Source organism: Copidosoma floridanum, unplaced genomic scaffold (assembly GCF_036245765.1).
Source record: "Copidosoma floridanum isolate Cflo_tuat_1 unplaced genomic scaffold, Cflo_Japanese_pri ptg000021l, whole genome shotgun sequence".
Classification (NCBI taxonomy): domain Eukaryota; kingdom Metazoa; phylum Arthropoda; class Insecta; order Hymenoptera; family Encyrtidae; genus Copidosoma; species Copidosoma floridanum.
This window is the reverse complement of record NW_028321898.1, coordinates 28,812,879-28,837,207: the sequence shown is the minus strand read 5'-3', so window position 1 is coordinate 28,837,207 and position 24,329 is coordinate 28,812,879. Positions and strand designations below refer to the sequence as shown.

The window sequence follows — 24,329 nt, the reverse complement described above, 5'->3', positions numbered from 1 at the left end:
GCAAGTGCCGTCAAACGCCCAGTACAGCCATGTAATGATCTTTGCAAAGGGCCCTGCGATTGATCGCCTCGCGTCTTACTTCTGCACTTTGGAAATTAACTTGGCTCTGAGCCTTTAAGGACTTTCGCTGTGTTTCCATCCAGGACTGTATATAAGATTAAATCCCTTTAAAACACACCCTTTCCCCGGACAAGCGACAAGGGCTCTTTTGACAAAACGTTTGCTTAAAAACTTTATGAAGCCTTGAAACCCACTATCAGCAATTAATCCAAGATTCTTTTCTTTTTTTAATTATTCCCAACAGTGAAGATACGAAATCGTTTGGAAATAAGGAGCCCCACGACGTATACACAAACACCCCATGTCAAAGTTTCCCTTTTTTTTTTTTTTTTTTTTCACGCTACAGGCTATACAAAACACCGTTTGCCCAGGTGGGTACTATATCCGTTTCACCATAATCAGCATCAACCGCGAGCTGCCGAGCGCGATCTTAACCGTACAATTAAATTTCCCCTTATTTACCGAAACCATTCTCACCGGTGTATACGACACAAGTGCCCGCGCATCAACCAAAGCATACACATAGTTCGTCCTCGCGACCCGAGTATATACACACAGACACAAGCGTGCAAGAGACCCTCCGAGCTCCGCCCTTCTCGACTCGGCGAATACGGGCAGCCGGCCGGCCTCGGCCCGCCCTACCTACACCGGCATTGGTATAACGGTTCTCCCACCAGCAGCGCGGGTACATCGTCGGAGAGAGGGACGGAGCCGGTCCTTTGCGCCGGGGAGTAGCTGCGCGGTCCATCCTCGAGCCGCATTCATGAAATACCGGTCGCGCGGCGAGGAGCTATACCTCTCTCTCGCCCCTCGTAACAACCCTCGAAGAATTACACCCGTGCCTCGCGACGCATCTCCACCTCCTTTACTTTTGTTTCTTCTTCTTCTTCTTCTTAGTTTGCTTTTTTTTTCGTTGCTTTTTTTCCTCCTCTCGTTGTTCTCGTATAATACGTATACCTGTCACATTTTGCCGTTGCAACCGACAGCCTCACGCGTGGTTCACGTTACGTGTGAATATATTATATTATGTGTGAAGTAACAACAGCAGCAGGAGGAATAACACCCAAGTCGAGTGCAAAGACGAGGAAGGAGATAATCGAAGGCTCGTGATCACCGATGAACATGCTGGAGGAGGAAAAAATCAGCGCCCGTGCGTAGAGAGATATTTCGGGGGTTGTACTTGTGGACGCGGCGAGCCCGGAGTTGTTGGCTTCCTCCCACCCCCCTTTCGTGTACGTTATATATACACAAGGGCGAGAGGGTCGAAGCGCCGCGCGCACTCGTCGAGGAAGATATATAATAGTCGGGGATTAACGGCAGCACGATTGAGCTGGACCTGCACCAGAGGGCCGCCGGCCACTTTATGAGGTAAATAGTCTTGAACAAACTATTGTCTCGGCCGTCGTCGTACGCGCGATAAAAGTGCTCGGATGTTTTGTCGCTCAAGATATACTATCTCCACGTATGGTCTCACGGTTGATTGACGTTTAGTAGCGCCCCCCCAGTATATATATACATACCTGTGCTTCGACGAGGATGTCATACATGAATCAATACCCGAGCGCCTACTCGTACGGTTCATATTGCGGATTAGCCCGTTCCGATAATGCGCCGTAAGTAGAACGAACATCATATTCTTTTCTCACAAAAATTACCATATTTATCGTACAGCGTAACACGAAACGTCTCGACGCTTTCCTACCCCTTTGTACACACCGCACCCCCCGTTGTATCTACATGTATATAAGCGCACACGTGGCACCTGCATCCCAAAGCACCGTAAAGTGCGAGAGCAACCAGTTAATCCGACGAAATGTATACGACGCTGCTGAATACATATTATATGAATTAAATTTCCGCCCCACGATCGCGGTGAACTTGATTTCTCTCTCTAGCGCAATGAAAAAAAAAAAAAAAAACGAGTGTGTGTGCAAGTGGCACGTCCAATTAGAGCCGGGTTTCATATATAAGCGATATATTCACGCGAACGTGCCAAAGTCAATGTATGTGGATGCGTTTTTAAATATTAATGTATATTCCGTGTGTGTTTTCGATCTCGCGGGTGGGGGGGTGCGAGTTGGCATTTCCACGGTCGTTGGTGAGATACTAAACCGGGAAATAATCGGGGTGTCATGTATACTTTGGTCAATACTTGCGCTGATCGGGTCCAAGTGACGCGGGGAGAGTCGCGGCCAATACGCGTGAAAGATTTTATGTCCAGTGGGGGTGATTGGGTTCGGGGTCGTAAAACCAAACGATCAAATCGACGCGCCGAGAAAAAGGGTCCCTTTCTCTTTTAATAGCGGCAGTGATTGCCAGCCGATGAGAACTAGGTACGTCGTTAAACGGAGCCCCGTGTCTGTCAAAGTATCGAGGTGACGGAGCTGTGGATGCGACGCGCCTTTTTATCGCCTCGAAAATCATATGGGGCAACAGATCTCGTACACAATATAATTAATAAATCGGTAAATTTGTTACGGTTACACAAGCAGTAATTGAATTGCCAAATGTGGATAACACTGGTGTTTGCCGTCGGAAAGACATGCGTGACCTTGCAGCAATCAACTCGATTCGGCATCACCATTATCTTGCGGTGATATTTACTCTCTGTATGATTCAAAGTTTAACGTCGATTCCTTTAGTTAATCAGGTACTTTGACGTAAATTTATATCCATCGTTCAACAAATTCATGCAGAAACTAAAATTACACTTGGCAAACTGTCGAAAGAAAGGTCACGGCATGTCCTACCTATAATCGTTGACGCAACTTCAAAAATAATCCACCACCAAGTATAATTTTATATTAGCTCGGGGCACTTGCTTTCTCAGTACCACGTGATTTCTGCAGTGATTCTGTCACTTGGACTTTCATTCAAAGGTAATGTGCAATGCACCCAAAAATCGGCATAACGTTACGTCAACCTGACCTCTCTCTCTCTCTCTCTCTCTCTGATGTGCTTGTCCGTCAAAAAATTCTGTATTTTCTGATACATGCACCATGTCGATCACAGGGGCTTAGCTTAAGTAAATATGTGCTCTTGATACAGTACTTGTGAATGGAGCCCAAGGCAGTATATTATTGTGGATAAGGGGATTAGAGTGTAACTTTTTATCAGAGCAACTGTGTGATTTTTTTTTTTTTTTTCTTTGTGAAATACACAATCGTAATCGTCAAAATTCCCATCAATTGATTCTTCTTGATTAAAAATGTAGTTGAAAAATAAAAAATAAAACTTATATCTCGCAGTAGCAACGAAACGCCTGACGGACAACATTTATCAGCGTTCGACTGAAAAAAAAAAAAAAAAAAAAAAAAAAAAAAAAAAAAAAAATGAATCGGCACATTGTCATGCAAAGCCAGCGTCCAAGGGGACGGATAACAAACAAGCGCAATTATCAAACGAAATTCTAAACCACACGTCGAGACGCACGGGTGCAGCAGTTTCTGGCTCGCGTACATATATATATACATGTATGCAAACAAACGCGCGCGTGCGACGACGAGAATGCAAATACCATAAATCGCCTCCCCGTACATATAGTGCACATGTACATGTATATACACACTTTGGCGCAATTATTATACATTATATGTACATATGTGTACACGCGTATGTATATAACATATAAATATGCGCACGGGCGCGTGCACCCTTTTATTTGCCCAGGTATACACATATATATATATTTAGTCCGCACGTGCGTTGTTTATCGCTTTAACATAATGACGCTATGGACCTGCGCCGTACGACAAGTGGATCCCAAGATCCCTCTCTCTGATTGTAGTTTCGTATATACACGTATACATCATCCACGGGGAGCTCAATTAATTAGCGAATTTTCACTCGACACCGACCAAATCCCCCCCCCCGCCCTTGTCTCCGCTTCCGTCACGTACACACCCTTACTCGTATCAAGAGTATATATATATATATATATATACATGTACACATCCACAGAGGGCGAGGCTAAACATTCAATTAGCACTTTCTAATCCTCCCCTCGTCGTCAACAGCCATTACTTCCAGCATCTTTCTGCCGAATCTCGGAGCCTGATGCGCTAACTCGCTCTCTTTTCTCCATCCGCCGGTAGGTGCCTGCGCGCCTCTTAATCCCACTGAACGATGTATACTCGAGGGGTGGGCTCAGCCAGACTCTCTGCCTCCCCTACGATGCGTGACTCGATGTATCGTATATACATATATTATACGTGTGCACATCGAACGAAACGACGGCAGCTCAGTTTCGCGTCCAACACCTCGCGCTTGCCTATCCTACTCACCGATAACTCACGAATGTATAAAATCACGACGCGGTAAAAAAAAAAAAAAAATAAATAAATAAAATAAATAAGTAACCATCACGGTGCATCCACAGCAAGCAAAAGTCTGCGGCTTTTTCAGGCCGGAATAATCCTTTTGCCCCCGCACCCCCTTGATCCCTTTTAGCTTGTGTGTGTGTGTACACCCGTCCCCATGGGCTCCTTGTGGCGCGCGTTTATTTTAACGAATGCTCGAGAATACACGCGCCCGAGCGACGCACGTCGGCATATATAATTGCGTTAGTTCGAGAGCCTCGGATTTTGCCCTCTCGAGTGTCTCCAAGGGTGGTAGATGGGGGGGGGAGGGTGACATTTTTAAGTGGCGGCAGGGAAGGTGGAGGCATTCGAAAGCCAAGAGCGAGCGAAGGAGCCGTGGATCGGGCTAATGGCTTTGATACGAGAAAGGGATGAGATTCGGTGGGGAGGGGATGAAAAGCCGGGGGTGAGATCCGCGTGCGCGCGTCCTTACGTGTGCGTACCTCCGTATACTGTTCTCTTATATCGTTTTATGTTATATATAGTTTTTTTCCCTCGCGTCTGTGTGTGTGTGTTCGATGGTACATAAGCAATTACGGGCGGCAGTGGTGGTACTTCAGAACGCACTTTGCCTTTTTTCTTCGTACGTATTGTACTATTCTTTTCTTCGGACTCCTCCTGTGCACATACGCTCGGGCTTCTCTCTTATCTCGCTTCAAGCGCGTGTGACGTTATTTTTTTTTTTCTTTTACTCTTCCTGCGTCTTTTTGTTTTTTCCATCCTAGCTGTAAGACCTTTTTTTTTTTTTTTTTTTTGACCATTTACAATCCATCTTTACGGAAAACGTGATTTTTGTGCTTACCTTGTGGGTACAGGTGCCAATGAGAAGACTCGATTGATAAAAGGTACACAACACCCAACAAAAATATCTCTCCCGGTCTCGAGTTTATTGTAACGCGTCCAGCACAGTCCCCTTTCCACTCCAGGTACAAACAAAAAATGAAAAAAAAAAAAAAAACGCGCAAACACATCGACTGTAGCGCGTCCCTCGGTCTCTTTGTCTCTATTTTTATCCCTGAAAAATCGAGGGACGCGTTTGCATGCACGTGAAACCGTGTACGTGTACCCTACATTATATGTATGCGCGTCTCGGGCGCGAGAGAGAGTGAAACATTTTTTTATTTCTTCTCTTCGAAAACAGACGTGCTCGCATTGTTTGGCAGTTTTGTCCTCGCGAGCGCATTGTCATTACGATGATCGTCGTCGTCGTCTCTCGGCATTGTCGGGCGCGCGAGAAGAGGACAGATATCGGCGCTTGTATGGCTTGAATTTTCTCGTATATACGACAATGGTTGAAGCGAGTCCCCCCCACCGGGGCGTGCCTGCTTCTGGCGGTGACGTTCGATCCGAAGCTTCTTCTTCTTCTTATCCACTTATCTCCCGGTGCTTAGTACTAACCCTCTTGGAGGTGCGCCCGGGGTCGGGAGAGGAGCGCGATGTTGGTGTGCGTTTGTACGTGTGTACACAGCGATCGGTAAATCGGACGAGTCCCGGGGATTAATTAACTGTGGCCTCGATCGACGGGGGAGACCCCGGAAGCTGCGGTGCTTGAGTTACTCGCGGGAATATTATTGCCGGCTGATGCATCATTGGGTGCACCGTTTATGAGGACTTTGGTGGGTGTTTTTCAACGGGACAAGTTGATGTGTGCTCAACATAATACCATAAACGAGATCACCATTGATTACAATACCATTGATAGGATATGTACACCTGCGGTACTCGCACCGTGTCTGTATATTAGCTGGATGGAGAGTCCGAATAAAAGGCATTTGCTCCGAAAATAATTTTCACCGTTTCGAGTAGTGAGTCCATCGCAAAAGTCGTTATGAGTAAATAAAAAAAAAAAAAAAAAAACTAAAGCTCACGTCGTAATTTTGGAAATTTCGGCTAGTCTTATCGATTTATTGGCTAATTTGCTGTACATGTATACCGCAACAGTGCAGCACTACTTTATTATTGAATAAACATGACGTTAACGTGCCATTAATTAACAGATCGAAACGATTTCTTGAATTTCCAGAGTCGGCGGCAACATGTGCGACGGCGCGTCGTTCCAGGACACGTTGCGGGGCATGCAGGGCATGTCAGGTGCCTCGCCCCCGGGTGCGGCAGCCGTGGGCCCAATGGTCGGGCTGGGCAGTCCTTTGGGAGCTGCGGCAGCCGCTGTCGCGGCATCGAGCGGCAAACGCTTGCAGGTCGACCACATAAAAAGGCCGATGAACGCGTTTATGGTCTGGTCGCGCTCCCAGCGTAAAAAGATCGCCCAGGAGAACCCCAAGATGCACAACAGCGAGATATCCAAGAGGCTCGGTGAGTTGATTTATGTTTTTTTTTTTTTTTTTTTTTTCTTTCCAGGCTAAGACGGTAAAATATACACTACACGTGACAAAGTAAACTGTCGAGCTACTGCACCAACGAAGCCTGTGCATCGTGCACATCCCCTTCTTTGTCCGCAGCTTGTGTTTTTGCGAGCAAAAGCAGAGCTGCGGGAAAAAAAAAAGTTGGACCTCTCGGGGGATAGCTTATCACCATCAGTGGCATCAGCAGTCCTTCCTTGCTTGTGCCCTCCTTTTTTTCCTCTGTTTTCTCGCGGCTTTGATCTGTGTGGATTTGAAAGTACCTACCCCCGCTCGCGTCTTCTTTGAGCCAAACGAGCGATTGGGAGCGTATACGTGTGGCTGCTGCGTGTCTTTCTTCTCCTGTTTCTCCTTTTGTTTTTGTTTTTTTCTCCTTTGGTTCTTTCCTTCTATTCTCGAAATGTAGATTTCCGTACAGTGGCGACATCAATTCATTAGCTCGCGATTTTTCAAATTTGAGGCAATGAGGGTCGCGTAGTACGAGAGAAAAATATACTTACCAACGAGTATATAGAGTACGAGAGAAGGGGGTATACGCACAGACGCGCACCACGGATCGATCGGCCTTTCGAGTGCGGTATATGCACACGGGGGCGTGTGTGTAACCAGCCGCGGGGCTGGCTCATCTCCTCATTGTGCGCTACAGTACTTGATCTCCGGGACCTGCTGTGTTTTCGTCGCCTACACCCCCTCGAGAATATATACATGGCACGAGATTACCAACGCTCGGCTGTTACAATGGGAATGCACGAGCGGTTCCACGATAGGGGACCATTGCTTGTGGCATTACGAAATAAAATATCATTAGTGCATCTTTGGAACTGGTCCTACTTTGAATGGGTCCAACGTCCTGTATGTCTTACAAATATTTTGAACATAACTGATCCACTGAAACATTCTTTACCACGCGTATCTCGTTTTTTCAACTCGGTTAGTCTTACTAAAAGATATTTGAATAATGGAACCTTTGAATATGCATGGAACCACTAAAATGACGTTAAAAAAATGTAATCACAAGAGAGGACCAGTTCCTACGGATGGCGAGGGGCTGAAATCTCAATTTTTCTCTAGATCGCCGTAGCCAACGATTTTTCACGGAATCATTCGTACATCGCGTAAACCTTATTTAACGATCGCCGTATACGAGTGTACATAATATAGGTACACGTCACACGTAAACTCACAACAGACACCTGATTCTCTCCTACCATATATGGGCACGCATGTGCACGTTTACTCGTCCCGCACCATCGATCCACATTTTGATCTGCTCCATCGCTCTCCCCGTCTGTACCCTCCCGTGCCTCCAGGCGGTGCAGGATTCTTCTCCACTGCACCCATCGCACGTGTAACAACCATAAGCTCATCGATTCATCCGATACCAAAGTTGATTCATTATACACTTGGATACATCAACATCCAGGCTTTTTAATTCATCTCCAAACAAGGACAATGTATATGGCTTGCAACACGTACATATTATATAATATATGTGTGTACGGCAACGAGGGTGTATAGTTATTACCGCCAACAGAGTGGGGAAGACTCGAATCGCTCGTTTTACGCTCCTCGCCCACGCGCTTGTGCGTACACAAGCCTACGAACCGCCGGGCTTACGCAATTCGCCGCTCAGCTGCTGTTGGGCCATTGTCGACGCGAAATACTGCCACGGTGTATTTATTGTGTTTTCGTGTACCCCTGTAGACCTTTCCTGTTTAAATTCGCTCGGTAGAGGGTGGTTATATAGAGACATACCGATGATGGATTTGTCTCCGATCATTGACACGCGTGGCGCAATTATGTTCCCTCGTCGGCCTCTTTTCGAGTAAACAACGCTCGCTTGAAAATTCAGAGGTAAGAATTAAAAAAAGACCCTTTTCTCTCGAAGCACCGCACAAGCGACACATGTATCATCCGCCATTGCGAGTTCCCTCCTCCACCGAATCGTGACAAGGCAACAACAACCGCCTCCTCCTGCCCTCCTCCAGCTTGCATCCCACGCGACGGCGCCACACGAACGCGGCCCCCCTCATCGATCGCTCGCCGATGCATACACATACACGTCGTGTACACCCTCGGTCGCTAGACGTTTTCGTGGGCTTTATTTGCCATCGACACGGAGGTGGTCGTTTGAGTTTACCAATTAGGCAGTAGAGGAACGTGAATCTTCCAAATCCATCAGTCATACCTTATAATCTCACTAAGCAGTGGACCAGACTTTGATGGAATATTTTTTCTGATCTTTTGTTTGAAAAAATAAAGAAAAACAATCACAAGTTTTGCTTGATCCTCGAGGCACACGTATATGCACCCATTAAAAGACCGACCCCTCGGATTACACTTTATGGCCCCGAGTATTCTTAATCGACGTCACCTCGTGTACCCGAGGTCAGCTATAGGCCTTTTAAAAAAAGCTTATCTGGCCCTATACATAGCATGTACCCGAGTACAGTAAGCGCAATAAACCTCACCCCCATAGACACGGCGATGCCCCGCTTGTCGCGACTGCAGTTGTATATTCGTGCATGGACCCAATTGTTTCCGTCCGGGAAAATCAAGGCGAAGGCCAACCGAGACGCATCACTGTGCGTTGCGCACTTACGCGGGGAGCCCAAGGGCCATAAACCAAAGGACGTGATTTACGGCGCTGTAAACATCCATGGACCTTCGAGGGCCCAAATCACCCCGTACGTCCGTACACTATGTGCACAGGGGGACAATTAGCGCGATGATTTACTCTCGACGTGCCCCCCTCCCCCGCCAAGCCACACGCGTAGACGGAAGGAGAAAGAAAGAAAACCCGGGGAGTAACAATGCGCGAAAACACACCGCTCGCGGATCATCATCATGATCATCCTTTCTCGGGGGTACAGGAGGCGCGAGATGGGCGGCTTTGTCGCGGGGGCCCCCGCGCTCGCTTATGTTCGGAGAGACAAGGGGACCGAGTCTCGTGAAAGGCAGCGCCGAAAAATGAAAAGAGACAAAGGGAGGTGAAACAATGGGGGGGGGGGTGTGTAGGAACGAAAGACGCTTGCACTAGGGCGCACGGAGGGGAAGGAACAAAACGAAGAGAGAGGGAGGGAAAGCGCGTGTTTGTGTGCGGTGGCGAAAAAAAAGTGAGTGCGCACGAAGAAAGGGACGGGGGAGGGCGGGAGGAAGGGGCGGTCGTAAAAGCAGGGGGTTGCCAGAGAGAGAGAGAGAGAGAGAGTAGGCGGAGATGGAGGAGGGAAGAGGGCGAGTGTAGTGTTGTATCGTGCACTTACTCCGTGCATGTGGAGCTTTCATCCTAATGAAGTATTTTCGACGACTCCGTGAGGATACTTTTTCCAGGCTCTCGAGCACGAGCTGACGCGTATACGTACGGGCTCTTTCTCTCTCATCTCTTTTATTCCGTTTTACTGTGCGATGCGTCGACTAATATTGGATTCACTCGTTTGAATTGCTTTCACCGTCGATCGCTTTCGCGGATGATTTTTTCTTCTTTTTTTTCTTTTTTTTTTTTTCTGTTCAACGAGCGATTCTCTTTCTACTGGTTGTGACTGTAATTTTCTTGATTGAAATGCTCCGAGCCATTGTCACGGTGGTGTTTTGGATGAAAGAATTACTTTTGGCGCAGGTAACAGCTTTTGACTTTGGGTATTTTGGCGCAATGCAGCTTTTGCTTGGTTTAACTGTGTTGTGGATCTCATCGATTAGGTTTGTCTCTTCCTTACTATGAGTATCAATGTGATCTGAAATGTTTTCAAGATACAAACAATGTAATCTCATACCTCGAAAGCAACTTTGTCTCTTTTTTCACGAAATGGAAATTCAACAGAGTGTCTCTACCACAGGGAACAATTTATTTTTTATTCCACCCGGAGATCCCATGAGGGGGGACAAAGAGAGAGAAAGAAAATGTATTAAAAAAGCAAACTCGCTTCAGAAAAAAAGATTCGCCTCGTTGCAGACACACGAGGACCGTCTGAGCTTTTGATTCTTTTACAAAGGTACTTTAGGTTTCTTGTAAGCCGACGATGATTCGCAGAGCCCTTTCACCCGAGGAACATCTTCATATTTCATCACGTGACATATCCAAAAATGGAAATTTTCGGGCCACGCGAAAAAGTCTCACCTTACCTCTGATTTTTTTTCTACCCTCATTGTACCCCAAGTACACACGACTGTTTTCCCGGAAGGAAAAAAAAAATAGAGCCCCATTAAAAAAAGGAAAAGGAGTAAGAGTCCATTGATTATCGTCACCGGCAGACCGTTCCATTATCCACCTTTTTCCATTCAGTCGATTCCTCCTTCGTTTTCCTATACTCTTCCCTCTTTTCACAACGAAAAATGGACGAATATATGGATCGAGAGCGCGTAATTATGCGGGGGGATCGCTCCTATGGACCACGTACAAAAGAGCCGGGATTTCGCGTTTCATATCCATTTGTGCGCGGAAAATGGAAAAGAGGCCGGTGGTGCCTTTCCGCGAAAAGGCTAATGACTTATACGGCTCCTAGGTCCTTTTGTGCGCGGACCATTATTTTTTCGCGCTACCGATTTCCCACAAAAACTTTTGCTGGATCTCACCAGCTTTCGGTTTTATAGCTGCATCCCCTCCAAGGTAGAACGTGGAACCGCGAGCTTCCCAGCTTTCACTTACCACGCGATTGGGGCAAGCTGGAAAATTCCCACCCGAGCTTTTCCAAATGGACAAATGAACCTATAGGAAAACCCGATACATTAAAAACCAACTTCCGATGTATTTTCGACCAAAGGGGCGAGAGCTCGTCCGGGGGGAGGGTCGCCCCGAGCAAAAAGGCAAAAACGACGGTCAGAAAGAGCGGGAGGGAGAACGGCGCCCGATAAGAGCGCACAGCAGCAGCCGTGCCTCCGTTGCGTCACCACAGCCGTGGTCCTCCTCTTTTCTTTTTCCCCCGCGGACCTCCTCTCCACCGTCCCATTAATTAACAAGGCCTTTGTCCCTTAAACGATGTTAAATAAACGCCATTGTCCCTTTCCTCCCGGGGGGAGCGAGGGAAAAGAGGCAGCGGCCATTATGGTTTTAAAGTTCGGGCCCTCTTGGCGGATGAGAGGGTGGGAGGCCCATTGTTCCAGGCAAATATCCTCGCTCTCGCCGACCTCCCTTGACTTTTTCCTTTGTCCGTCCATCTTACGCCGGGGTGTGTTTTTCTTTCCCGAGCACGACAGAGGACCTGCAACCCTCTGCGCTGTATACACACGCTCACCTTTTTTCCACCGGACAATGTTCCTCTTTCTCTCTCCCTGTGTGTGTGTGTGTGTGTCCACGACTTCCTTCTCGAGTTTTCTTGTTTCCCCACTTCTTCTTCTTCTTCTCCTTCTCAGTCGACTTCTTTCTTTACTTTGCGCTTTTTTCCCTCTTCGTGCTTTTTTGCGCATGAAAGACGGCCTCTGTCCGTCCGCGCTATTACCGCGAGTTTTCGCGCCTCAACTCTTCCACGATTATTGTAACGGCTTGCCTGAGTCGAAGATCGTTCTGTTTGAGGATTTTTCATTCGAATGCGTCGTTACTTGCTTGGTTTTTGTCCGGCGGCGCGTTTCAATTGCCAACGGACGATCCGTAAGTAGTACGATCCGAGTTTGGTCAGACACAGGCGGCCCACTATACTTTTCCATTTACTGCTAGAAACCTCGTTGTTTTTGCAGTTTTGGACTGAGCACAAGATCGGTGCACGGATTATGCAATATCCTTTACTGGTGAATTATTATTATTATACTCCAGTAGTAAAAGTCACGGAAAATCCGTACATAGTATAGACACAGCAAACACACCGCAACCGACACTCGTCATTGAGCCTCTGTTGTGTAGGTCAGGAGCTCAAATTTACGATAAAAATTTTCGATTGTAATAAGAATTTTAACGCTGCTGTGTATACAGCTCGCTCCCTGTTCCGTAATTGTTGCGGCATTTTTCATTTAATAATTGTTCTCTAGTTTTTTTTTTTTTTTTGTTTTTTTCTCGATATCAAACGACGGCCTGTATACGTGCCATTTATTCGTCCAAAGGGACGAGATCCCACACCAGCTACAGCTCGGTTCTCCGTCGCTCGGCATTGTCCCCAGCAACGCGCTCGCGGCAAAGTGACCAAAAAAGCACGAGCGGCTCGGGAAAACAATGGGGGGGAGATACGCGCACCGAAAAAGAAGACGAAGAAGATGGAAGGAGGAGAAGGAGGGAGATACAGAGCCTTGGCTTCATTATCTCCTCCGGTGGGGGGTATATTGTCTCGTGCGGAAACTCGAAATCCCGAGCGCTTCCCTTGACCCCCTCGCGCTTGCGCGCCCGCGTTCGTTCCCGCCAGTCCCATTGTCTCGTACGCGTACACGCTCGTCGACGACGCCAACGAGTGGGCGCAACTTTTGCTCCTCCTCCCTCTTCTCCTGCTTTTCGTCCCGTTGGGGGGTAAGCGTGTAAATGCGCCGTTTCGTCGCGAGAACCGTCGAGGATTGGAAATATCCTTATAAACTTCGTGTAGGTGGTACTATTATCAAAAAGCTGGACCACAACAGTAACCAATAGCTGCGCGAGTGCTCGTGCCAATTAATCGGCTCGTATGGACTGTGGATCGTCTCGAAATCCCATCAGCCACGTACGAGTTATTGTTGGCCTTCCTTTGGTTACAGCAATAGCAATCCCCCGCATCTATATACTCGAGTTCACTTTGGCAGTTAACGAGTGTGTATATAATTGCGTCGGAGACAAACAGATCAGGGAATAAAGAGATCGCTGAGACAATAGGAGCCGAACGACGGAATTAAGACGCCCAAGGTGAGCCCTAACGACATTAGAGGCGGGGGGGGGGTAGTTTGTTCAAAAAGGGATGCGACACTAGATGGGTGGATGTAAATTTATTTGCGGGTATAATTACAATGGGGACATGGAGGGAATGGAATATTATGTAGTCCACGAGGCACGCGTCATTCGAATGCAAAGTGTCAGACTCGGAAGCGAAACGCGTGGATCACAGTTACTTTTTTTCTTCCTTCAGCCATATGGGGTGCAACAGCTCCAACGAAAACGGTTTTTTTTTTTCCTCGTTCAAAGCGGCTGTTGAATGAAAATAAAAAAAAACCCTGGCCCCGAAAATATTATCGCATTCGGTATATTCATAGCTGGCGATTAACATCCTAAGCGCTTGGAACCGCCCGTCGATCAAAGCCATACCTTCGCTTACTTACAACCGAGAGAAACACTTTCCTTCCTTCCTTCCTTCCCTCCGCCCGATGGAGACGCGTGTAGTATATAATTATGTCAGGCGGAGGAAGTTGCTCGACCTCCAAGCGCAACTGTCGCCTCTTTTATCACCATTTACGTGATCGAGGTGTCTCTCTTGTGCAGGAAAAAGAGAGAGTACCGCCTACAGCGGCGGTCGAAGGCCACGCGACTCTGCGCGTGCCGGAAATCGTCTTACCATGAAAATGACAGCGGGACTGCTCTTCTTCCTCCGAAAGAGGGAAATTCAAGTCAAACGAGGGTTGTCGCACGCTGATCTCGTTTCAAGGGGCTCTTTGTTCCCCACTACTCTGGCCCCGGCAACTCGATGCCCTACTCCTTTCGTTTCTTTGCTCCTCCTCATTTTGATTTTATTTCGCTTCCGATCAAAGATTCGCGAGCTGCCTCTACCATGGAGTAAATTCCGTGCACCAGCAGCATGGGTGAATACGTTCATTGTAAGACGCCACAATAGTTTCAGATTAATCCACTGTCTTTTGTGTGTAGGTACGTCCTCCGGTTTCATCCATGGGTTACTGGATGAGCGCTGCGCGCGCGAATTTTCGAGCCAATAATACGTGGCCAAGGTGTAGCATACGATGCGTCGTCTCCATGGGTACACGAGAAAATTTCCACCAATAGGTGCACGTAGTTTGCGACGACACATCCGTTCTTTGTACGTATACAGCTTCAGAACAAGTGGTAATTAATTCTTGCCCCGTAACAATCGTGCCCCACCGTCTCTCTCCATTCGGCAGCTAGCACCGGGCATAGTTTGTTAAATGTACCTACGAGTGTCACTGGTGCCGAGCGGAGGTGTCACTGGGTGCATTGTGTCCGTATATACCTCGCTCGCTTTTTGTTCTACCCCGACTCCCCCTCTCCGCCCCTACCACCTCGTCTTCTTGCTGCAGCTTGGACTGCAGCAGCGTGTGTGTATTTTTGTTCGGATGCATTTACGAGACGCGCCTCGTTTTATTCTCTCTTTTCTTTTTTTTCCAACTCCCCCTTCCCTGCCCCTCCCCCTCACCCTTTTATTTTTCTTCTCCTCTTTTGTCTCGCGTGTACACTGTACGCGAGGGGCACGAGAGGAAAAAAAGGACGATGCGCGCGAGCTATTTTATTGTTGCACATGTGTGTACCCAACTTATGCCCTCGTTGGGACAAGAGCTGCTTACTTGTTTGTTCATTCGTTGCGATATCGCGCTGAAATTAGCTCTAAAGAGGGGGAGGGGGGGTGACACATTTTCGAGAAGCTTTTTAGAATTTCCGAAACAATCGAGAGCTGCTTTCGAAACTTTTTTTTTTTTAACTTTTCATTTTTGAAAAAAATTTTCAAAAGAAAGTCTTGCAAATGTAAGTACTGATACATGTACCAGCCATTTGTGTGCCTTTTTGCTCGAGCGTAGGTGCAGCCACCTGGTTTGTTCACTTGGTGCGGTGAATGGAGATTGCCCGCTTTCACGCGTATAAAAGCCAAATGAGTCGCTTCGTATGGCTGTGCAAACATCCGGTGAAACGTGTATTGCCGACAGTACTATTATGTAGTTACACTCACAACGGGAGTAGCTTACTTGGCTTACTGAAAATTAAAAACAAAAAAAAGTACTTCAAGTACAAATGGTTGACCTGCGCGAAATATATACGAGTCGGGACCGAGATTTTTCAGTACAACAATTTGTGGTATTTTTCAAATATTTCGCATCAAACACAATATCGATGTATCTACGGTTGTAACTATTTGACTTTATTCATAAGTCATGTGAAAAAAAAAAAAATTAATCAATACAATGACTCGAGTTACGACAGTGATAAAGTTTGGTTTCCCGTTTTGTTGTGATTACAGGTGCCGAGTGGAAGCGGCTGACCGAAGAGGACAAGCTGCCCTTCATCGACGAGGCCAAGCGACTGCGAGCGATGCACATGAAGGAGCACCCGGACTACAAATACAGGCCGCGAAGGAAGCCCAAGACCCACCGCAAAGAGGGCTACAGCCCTTACGCCCTGCCCTACCCCAGCGTGGCCATTCCGAGTGAGTACATTATTTTATTCTCTTCCCTGCCGACGAAAACAAAGACTCGAAAAAATCCGGGGTAATAAATAACGAGGTATGGCAGACAGGCTCGCGTGTTAGCTGGTACAACGTCCTCCAAAGCTACGCGCACGCGAGATTACGCGCGCTGCTTGCACAGCCGGTAATCGGGCCGGAGAGTTGCCGATTTATCGCGCGGTCGTAAATATTTTTTTCGTTAATATCCACCCGTCGCTTCCTCCACCTCCTTACGACCAACGGGTGGTATATAGTTTATTTCGCTGGAGACATGTTCCCCCCCCCCTGTAGTGCACAAGTTTTGTGATTACAATTTTGGTCCACGTGGACCGTACTGATTTGCTTTTTCAACCGATTGCCGCTGTGCGACGATTCATCTTTGGGATTAATTGAAACGCGTTGATTTTAATACCAACCGGAGAGCCCGTCAATCGCTCCCGGATACCGTAACGAGCCCCGATGCCGTCCATCACTCCCGGTGCTCATTACTTTGCGTTTACCTAACAATTAAAAAAAATAAAAACGCGTCATCCAGTCGCTTGGCCATTAGCGCCGAAACACCTGATCAGAAGCAATGAGTCCGCACAAAACCTCGCTCGGAGACACACATGAAAAATAACAAAGAGAAAGGAAAAAAAAAAAAAAGAGTCGCTCGCATCGGTCAACTAATTTCCAGGGACACCTAGTTATACGCTCCCCCCCTCGTTTTGAAAACAGCCTCGGGACGTTCTTTCGGTGTCCCATTCAGCGCCAATCAATTCCACCTCTAATTGCCCAACGCGGCTCTATATACGTACAAGCGCGAGAGCTCCCCTTCGGCGTGCACGACGATAATCAAGATCAACGGGGACAAAAGGAGATGAAGAAAAAAAATACCCTCGTTCCCCGCTCAGTGTACACACGAGGTGGAGGAGCGAAAAAAAGTGCGCAGCGCCATCCCGGCGACGCACTTGAGATCCCGTAATTGAGAGGCCCGCGGGGGGGGGGGACTCTCGTATAGCTCCGCACTCGCTGTACTGTGCCCACTTTTATACCCCATTTCGTTCAGTCGATGGGCCGCGGATCATTTTTAGCGAGTCCATAAACAATGGCCCGAAAGGATCCATCGTCGGGGAAAGTGACAACAAAAAAAGGAGGGAACGTCTCCTCGCTCATACGAGGCCGGGACATCTGTCGGCGCTTGGTTCGCGACAGATGCAACAGCCGCGCTAATCGATCGCCAAGCGTAGGAGGAGTGGATGTACGCAATGGCGGCCCATTGTGCGCGTGGGTATAGATTTCGGACGCTGCGGCGCGAACAAGTGCGCGGGGGGTGATTAAAACGATCTCCCTCCCTTGTGCGGGCTCTAATTGGAGCCTCTGATTTTCGGGAGCGAGGCTCCTTTATTTTTCCTTTCTCTCTCGATCGCGACTAATTAAAATTTCAAAGAACAAAGTCCCGGTGCCGAAATCCGATGGGTTTGGGCAAACGCGGGTTTAATTAGTCCCTCGAAAGGGATATACCAGAGTGGGGGAGGGGTGGTTTTTGTCGATCTCATTGCACGCGCGATCGGACTGTCGAAACGCGGTGATTAACATGACATTGCGTGGGTTTTTTAAACACCGGCGTGGCGATTGACGAAACAATACGACGCATCCGTCGTTCGGAAAAATAAGACGTCAGCCGCTGTAGTTGGAATTTTTCGGCGTGACCTAGCGGTATTTCTTCTCGCGGAGAAACTTGGGTTTTGACGAGCGCGTGCCATTAAAGAGCAATCAAATCACACCGGGAGCCTCCAATCATTTCGGTCGTGTAGCTGGTGTTTTTTTTTTCTTTTTTCGTGGCACTCGTGATTTCTCAAGTTAATGAGGCGCAAACGTGTGGTAATATAACGTACTTACGTGCTGACAGTTTTGCAAATCGCCCGTGTGTGTACATGTTTATCCTTTGTACCACACCCGTGGGTTTGGCCATTACTAATGGGACTTTTATTTTTCCAAGCCTCTGTAAAACAGATTTTGAGGCAATGATCGGTACGCGGTGTTTCGTTGATTCAGTCGATCGCAAAAAACTGACTCGATTGGAAGGGTTCGGTTTGTTGGTTGATCGTCGTGAGCAAAGTCCATACGAATTTGGCTCGCGCGCGTAATGTACAATCGAAGCTCAAAGGGTCCCGAAGTGAAAATAAATTTCCTCCGAGACTAATTTCCCGAGTGTGTGTGTGTGTATACTTGCAAAATGGGAGCGCGTTTTGGACCAGCTGAGTGCCGGCTCTCATAAATCTCGCGCGCCAATCACGCCCCTCGCGTCGTAAACGAGCCGTGAACGACGTGTTTTGCCTTCGCTCGGCTGTAATCTCTCTGCCCTCCTCCGCTTACTCGCGAGCGACGCAAGGATATTGGGTGGGACGATTTTTTTTTTTTTTTTTGTAAATACGAGCTATTGTCAAAACAAACGGACTGACGAGTGCGGTCTTTTTTTTCCCCTCTGTTGCAGGCATGTCGGGGACGATTGGTCAGGCGAACATGAGCTCGTACTACGGGCCGGCGGCCTATGGATCGCTCACGACCATGGCTGCGGCCGCGGCGGCTGCGGCTCATCAATCGGCGGCTATGTCGGCAGGACTCACTGCACCCGCACAGGTGAGTTTCATCCGCTCCACCTCTTCTATTTTATAAATTGAATTTAAATATACGATGATCATCGATTGCTGCAAATTGGGTGATTTATCGATCAGATTCTGGTAATGTAATTCAATGAACGCGTTCAAAGAAGCGATTAACTAATGTTGATTTGCAAAAAAAAAAAAAAAAAAAACAAGAAACGTAGATACTAGCTTTTTCCATCGAGACGTGTAGCGCACTTTCGAAAACACATATCCACAAGCGGCAAGTCATCCTTAAAACGGCAAGCTCAGCCACAAGAAAGCGGTAGCTTTTTTAAAACTACGGCACAGAAGCAACGAGCCACCGGACCCAACTCTTATTATCCTGTCTTTCGCTTAACACTTCTCGTACACGCGTTATGTACAGAAACGGCTGCCACGCCAACAAAAGCCCTGCCTCTCCGAATGCAAAACAGCAGCAGTTTGGTCCGTCGATTCGCGACGCGCGGCTAACTATACCCGGGGACTCGCGCGTCCCTCTTTTGTCCACTCTGGTACGCGGCCTCGGCCGCGCGATGGTTAATTATGCGCGTGAAGAAAAAAAAAAAAAAAACGAGTGAGACGGGCAGGAGAAGAGACGAGGACAAAGATTCGTGTGTTGTGGAGGCTCCGGAATATAGACAACTTCCAACGCGTGTATTATAAACAAAAAAGTCACGTATCAAAGAAATTATCGTGTGTCTTTTATTGTAATTAATCCCTTTCTTTTTTCCTCCGTATAGGTTGGGTGGGTTCCCGTGGGAGTTTCCGAAAAAGAGACTGTAACAGGTATACCTTAGATGGTACGTTTCTTTCGACTCGTTGTTCGCGTGTTTGTGTGATTAACATATAAAACGATCGCATTGTTTTTGTTTTATTTTTTGTTTATTTTTTTTTTCCGATGCGATTAAAGGACATCGTCGATAATTGGATGTGTATTTTTGGCTCGAGGAAGGAGAAGTTTCTTCGCTCCTGTGTCTTTGTCTCTCTCGGTGTATGCAAATACACCTCGGCTACCAGAGGTTCCTTTTTTTGCCATGCGTTCTATGGAATTTTAATAATCAGCCTAAATCATTTGACGCGTGATTTGTGGCATGATTATGCGCATGAGAGAATTCGATCGGAATTTTTCGAATATTTTTTTCGCGTCCCCGCTTTTGATTTCTAATTTATGGCCGTGCTTGCGAAAATTTTGATTAGGAAATCGTATCCGATCCGTTTTTTGCGAGGCTATATGTGCGTGCAAAAAAAAAAGAATTACCAAGATATTAATTCAGGGGTCGATTTTTTATGTTTTATTATTTTTTTTAATCATGTCCATCTCCAATACTAACGAGGGGTACTTTATGTGTTGAAAACAACAATTTTTCGGGTTGATTACGCTTCGTGATGCTTGAATTTTATCGATTATATATAGAAAAATCTATAAAATCTATAGTCCGTGTACTCTTTCACAAGTCATCTACTTAAAACTGTAGTCAATATGTCTCAATGATTAAACTTTGAATCACTTCAAACATTGCAGGATACGACTATTTTTTTCTCTTTATATGGAGGGATGTTTTTTTTTGAAAATTTTCTACATTAATAACGTGGACAGAAAAGCTTAAACTGAAAAGATAAAAAAAGCACAATGCAAGTACAGCATCAAAAACGTCCAAGTTAGCAGCAGCAGCGTCAGACCAAAACCTACGCTCGCACATGTATATACACCTCCATCCACTAATAATCAATCGAATGCAACAAATCAAAAAAAGAAACATGCCCCCATCCCCACACACACGTACACAAACTAGCACCCGCACGTGTAAGGCCCAGAGCGAGCGCTCGCGAGTGTAAATCATCGCAACAAAGCCGCTTAACGATCCGACAAAGGGCCCCGATCCTCTATTCCCTCCCGTGTCTATCCATCCTTGCCACTCCGTCTCTTTTTTCCCCCGACGCCCCGCGAATATCGCGGAATATCGAGAATTCACGCCCACCCCATACCTCTCTCTCTCTCTCTTTTTCGTGGAGCTTCTGTTCTTCTTATTCAGCCTCAAAGAGTTTTTTTTCTTCGTTTTTTCAACCTCCTCAGCGCAGCGTCCAAGAAATTTACGACGCTGTTTGCGAGCGGAGAAAAGCCTCTCGCCCCCGAGGCCTTTTGTCGACTGTCCCTTGTATTTTATTATTTTACCCGCAAAAAACGTATCCACGACTGTTATCACGCGGAATGTTAATTTTCGAGACGTCGCGCCCCGTATATAGTAACAATTCGACGCAAAAATATCACCTCGTAAATCACCGAGCGGAGCCCGCCTGCCCCCGGCATATATTATATACACCTACCGTTACGCGTTAAAAAAAAAAAAAAATAAACTCGGATTGGTGTAGAGGAAGAGAAAAAATAGTAGGCCCAAAGGATCTCGGAGGACGCTAAACCTACCGACCTTCGGTTTCGCGTACAGCGTATAGACGAGCGCATATGACGCAAAAAAGCGATCGGTAGCAGTACTCAAAGGGGGCGTGTCGGATCATCCTTATGTGTATACCGTATATCCATACAAGACGGAAAGGAGAGGAAATTTATAACGAGACGGGCAATTAACGACTCGCTCGAAAACTCCGTGGAACGGAAGTAGCTTTTTTTTCTTCTTCTTTCCGTACTTTATCCGATCGTCGCTGATAATACGGGATTGAGATTTTCAGGGGGTGATAAGCACTGCCCCTATTGTGAATCCTTGGTGTTTGTTCTTACGTTGCCGGTATTATACTTTTTTATCCTTCCAACTCGGTCCCGCTAAATTGGTATTTATTATTCATCGAAATAGTACACGCAAGTACTTTATATTAATGATCATCTCTAGCCATGCAGCTCTAGTGGTTGCGATCTCGTATGGGATTAGGTAATTTTCGTGTTGTATCGACAGTAAAAAAAAGCACACGAGTTTATCGTATGTGCCCTTTTTTTCATCACTTTCTGCCTCCAATCGCACGAAAAGCCAGAGTCGGGTGCCGGAGAAATTTAAATAAAAACTCGATAAAAAGTGACTTAGCGACGCCTTAACGTTTCGCAACACGAGAGCGCGGGCAGGTGTGAAAGGTTCGTTACAGGTGCAGCACGACCACATACATGCCTGCGCGCGCGAGAGAGAGAGGCTTCTACGTATGGGAGTCTAGTCGCGGTGGGGAAGATGATGCCCTCTAGGCATAATATGTACATAAATTTGGCGCGACAGCATCCAAAAGAGAGGTGTATAGGCATAAATTGTCACCTCGAGAGGCGTTTTTTTTTTCTTGCACCAGCGTTATTTTTCACGACAGTTTTTCTTCATTCCGGGAGTTTGACTGTTTTTTTGTTTTTTTTTTTTGTTCCTTTCTCATCGTAAACATAAATTATCACCATACATTATTACTCGCTTGAAATTTCAACTCGTAAATTATATACATCGCGTATTTTTCATCCATCCAAAGCCCAAAAAACGTTTCAATACGCGGCAGCACGCAATCAATGATGGAAACAAGATCAATGTAGAGTTATAACGAAATCGCGCGTCTGGCGCTTTCTGATTGTCAACAGGTGGTCAGCTCGATGGACGCGATGAAGTACTCGATGGAGGCCGACAAGTACCGGGCGGCGTACATGCCACCGTCGACCCTGGCCATGACGGCCATGTACTCGGACCCCAAGTACCTCGAGTCGAGTCCCAAGTCGTACTTGGACCGCAGCTACCTGGACTCGGCCAAGGCCTACATCGAGCAGTCCAAGCAGCTCTACATGGACCACCAGCAGCAACAGCAGAAACCTCCCGCGAGCCTACTCAGCGACTACAGCCGGCACTCGGGCTCGACCGGCTACGAGACCGGCAAGCTCTACGACGAGTCCAGCCCAACCGGTGGCGGCTCGCTGAGCCGGTCGCCGGCCGCTGACTCACCAGATGGCAGCCTCGTCGCCAAGCCCAACGGCGGCAGCAGCCAGGGCTCGTCGGGTAGCAACAGCAGCAACAACAACAACAACAACCATCCAGCCGACAGCAATCGCAACGAGCTCGGCTCGTCCGCGACCTCGAGCCCGTCCGGTGCTGCCGCCGCCGCTGCTGCGGCTGCCGCGGCTAGTCTCTCGAGCTACTACAGCCCTCAGGGCCTTCTCGGACCGGCTCAGATGGCCGCGGCTCAGTACGCCGGTTACCAGAGCGCCGGGGGCCCTGGTTCGCTGGGCAACGAGTTCCGCAGGCCGCTCGCCGTCCTCCTCTGACCCTCCGATCGGGCGGCTTAGCTCTGAGCCATGCTGGCGCAACAGCGCCATAACCTCAACCACCACCACCATCTTAACGAGCAGCAGCACCACCACGACCGTGATTTCGATGATTATAGGCCGTGAGCTGTTGACACCGTCACTCGTACCCACTTGTCTCCCTATACCTATACAACCATCATGACATGGCAACCCTCAGTTTTTATTTGGATGATGGAATTGTTTGCGGTTCGTGGTCGGTGGAGGGATCGGCATGGTTTGTTCAATGCGAGAAGAAAAGGAAAAATAAGGAAAAAAAAAAATAAATAAAAATAAAAACAATAAGGTTTCGAAAAAGGAAAAGAGGAAAAGAAAAACAAAAAAAAAAGATGAGTCGTTTAGTTGTAATTTTGAAATTGAAAATTAAATTATTTTAATACTTTTAGGGAGGAAGTTCTAGCGAAATTCAAACTTCCTCTACGGTGTTACGTTCCTAATTCGATTTTTACGATTATTTTTTGCCGTTACATGCAACAAAAAAGTAATAACGAATCTCGGCCCATACGCGTTATTTTACAATCGTTTTTTTTTTTATTTTCATTTTTTTTTTTTTTTTTACGTTTAATCGAGTGATGTCTCTACGTTAACTTAGAATGTATATTATCTTTTCCCTCGGAAGCAGGAATTTCTCGTTGTTGTTGTTGTTGTTGTTGTTGTCGTAAACACACACAAGCACACACAAATTATATTTAAAAAAAATACACGTGAAAAAAATCATCCAACGAATATTGTAAGGTCGAGTCAAAGGCACTTTGTAAAATAATAATATCAATTGCGTATACGATGCATCCTCACTTTTAATATCTCTCAGCTGAGACAAACAAAAGTTGAAATGATTTTATTGTTCGGTACGCGCACACCCTGTCCGTTTGTACCTTTTGAACGAGCTGTCTTGTTAACAAGAGCTTCGCGTAAAACATATAAATAAGGATGGCTGTAGCTTAAGGACAAACATGTATATAAATCACGTGGCTGTACATAAAAATAAGTGGGTGCGAAACTCGAAGGTTCAAAAAAAAAGAATCTCTAACTGTGCAGACGAAGATACAAAAATAATAAGCGCGTACGTTTAGAGAATAAGATGATAAATGAGGAAAAAAAAAGGAAAAAAACAATATGACGTTGTTGTTAAGTTTTTTCGTTCATTTTTCTGTACAAGAATATGTCGCGAATTTTATAATACATTATTATCATTATAATTATTATTATTATAATCGGTACGTATGCTAATTACTTGATTTTTTTTTTTTTTTTTTCAAAATAAAGAGAAAATCGATCGCGTGTCTTGATTGTTAATTTAATTTTAATGCTTCGCGACTTACTTTCAGATATTCATCTGTACAATGCGTACATGTTTGTAAATTATATAA

At 46.6% G+C, this 24,329-nt stretch overlaps 1 protein-coding gene across 1 annotated transcript; it reads left to right on the top strand.

Annotated features, from left to right (window-relative positions):
• The first annotated feature begins 796 nt into the window (after window positions 1–796).
• Window positions 797–23,507, top strand: LOC106636935 (uncharacterized). Its single transcript, XM_014349530.2, has 5 exons — window positions 797–1,673; window positions 6,442–6,731; window positions 15,859–16,044; window positions 18,539–18,684; window positions 22,246–23,507. The coding sequence occupies exons 1-5, from the start codon at window positions 1,597–1,599 to the stop codon at window positions 22,918–22,920; spliced, it is 1,374 nt and encodes a 457-aa protein (XP_014205016.2). The 5' UTR covers window positions 797–1,596; the 3' UTR covers window positions 22,921–23,507.
• The last annotated feature ends 822 nt before the right edge of the window (window positions 23,508–24,329 follow it).